The sequence below is a fragment of the Neltuma alba genome, unplaced genomic scaffold (genome assembly GCF_004799145.2).
Source record: "Neltuma alba isolate B1F8T4 unplaced genomic scaffold, ASM479914v2 tig00002907_pilon, whole genome shotgun sequence".
NCBI classification, from domain to species: domain Eukaryota; kingdom Viridiplantae; phylum Streptophyta; class Magnoliopsida; order Fabales; family Fabaceae; genus Neltuma; species Neltuma alba.
The window spans coordinates 761,675-762,935 of record NW_021633066.1 but is presented as its reverse complement, the minus strand read 5'-3'; the positions used below and the strand labels follow the sequence as shown (position 1 = coordinate 762,935).

General features: G+C 40.8%; 1 protein-coding gene across 1 annotated transcript; it reads right to left on the bottom strand.

Moving 5' to 3' along the window:
• Positions 1-209: 209 nt before the first annotated feature.
• On the bottom strand, positions 210-979 carry LOC114739754 (germin-like protein subfamily 1 member 14). Its single transcript, XM_028927836.1, has 2 exons — positions 850-979; positions 210-778 (listed from the first exon to the last, which is right to left on the bottom strand). Exons 1-2 carry the CDS (start codon positions 977-979, stop codon positions 210-212), a joined length of 699 nt encoding a protein of 232 aa, XP_028783669.1.
• Between the last annotated feature and the right edge of the window lie 282 nt (positions 980-1,261).

Below are 1,261 nucleotides of genomic sequence, written 5' to 3'. Positions count from 1 at the left end.
AGAGAGGGCTACTGATGCCTCCAGGACTTCATTGCGTGCTTCTAAACGACGCTGATGGAGTGTAGTTAGTTTCTTGCTTTCATTCTTATCAAAACGAAAAAAGAATATTGATTTTGCATGCGTATCTCACAACACAAGATCGTTGCATGCGTCTGATTTATTTATTTATTTATTACAGGATAATAATGGATTGGCAGTGGATAGCGTGTTCAGTTATTATCGTACCATTGCTGCTTTTGAAGATAGGCAATTATGTTTTTGTCAACTTGGAAGGCTTTAGTGAGAACGTCACGTGAGATGGGAGGAGCAGATCCAAACACAGCCTTAGCAACAGTAATGACTCCTGGATTTTGGCTACTGAGACTAGAAAGTGCGACAGCATTGTCATGGCTGACGTTGAGCTGAAAGCGAATCATGCCGAAGGGAAACATAAACACATCTTCTATGTTGAGTGCTTTGGTAAATAAATGATCGTCATTTTGATTGGAAGCCACAAATCCAACCAGGAGAGTTCCTTCGAGGACAGTCAGCACTTCAGTGGCACGAAGATGAATGTGGGGAGGATTCAGACCGTAGGGACCATAATCGATTCGAGCAAGGGAAATACCAAGAGTGTTGAGTCCTGGGAATTCATTTACAGAAACTTGAGTCACTTGGGAGGCCAATGGGTTTAATGTGTTGCCTTCCATTATGTGGAAGAAGTCATCCGCTTTCCCAAGCTTGGGATCTTTGCAGAATCTGCCACTCACAAATACCGCATAAAACCAATTCAATATGACTAATCAATGACAAGAAAACCCCCCGGGGGGGGGGGGGGTACAATATATATGGTATTGTGTGTGTGCTTACCTCCAGGTTTGGTATCATTGGCACCCACACAGAAATCTTGGAGAGGGCTAGGGCTGGGTTGATCGGCAGAAGCAACAGAGGAAGCCAAAGCCAAGAGGGCAATCAACGAGATCAATAACGAACCTTTCATCTTTGCCAAATCCTTCCTTTAACTTCAAACTGTGTGTTTCTTGTGGCCAAATGCTTTGTTGTTGTAATCTATTTATGGCTCAAGAGAGGAGCCGCCATTGTTGAATTAGTATTATTTATTTATTTTTGGTTTCGACTTAATCAAAACAAATGTATCCACATTATAAGGTATCAATTATTAATATTATCTTTAGTCCATGGCTGGAGCCGTTCAACGATTAACAAATTTAAAGTATCCTCCACTTACCTAACATATCATAATTGCTATATTTTAAAATTATAT

Bases quoted from the DNA above. Each gene is read 5' to 3' on its own strand.
- LOC114739754 (XM_028927836.1), bottom strand. From the start codon at position 979: ATGAAAGGTTCGTTATTGATCTCGTTGATTGCCCTCTTGGCTTTGGCT. The intron at 779-849 runs GTAAGCACACAC...GTCATTGATTAG, and splicing joins CAATGATACCAAACCTGGAG to TCATATTGAATTGGTTTTAT.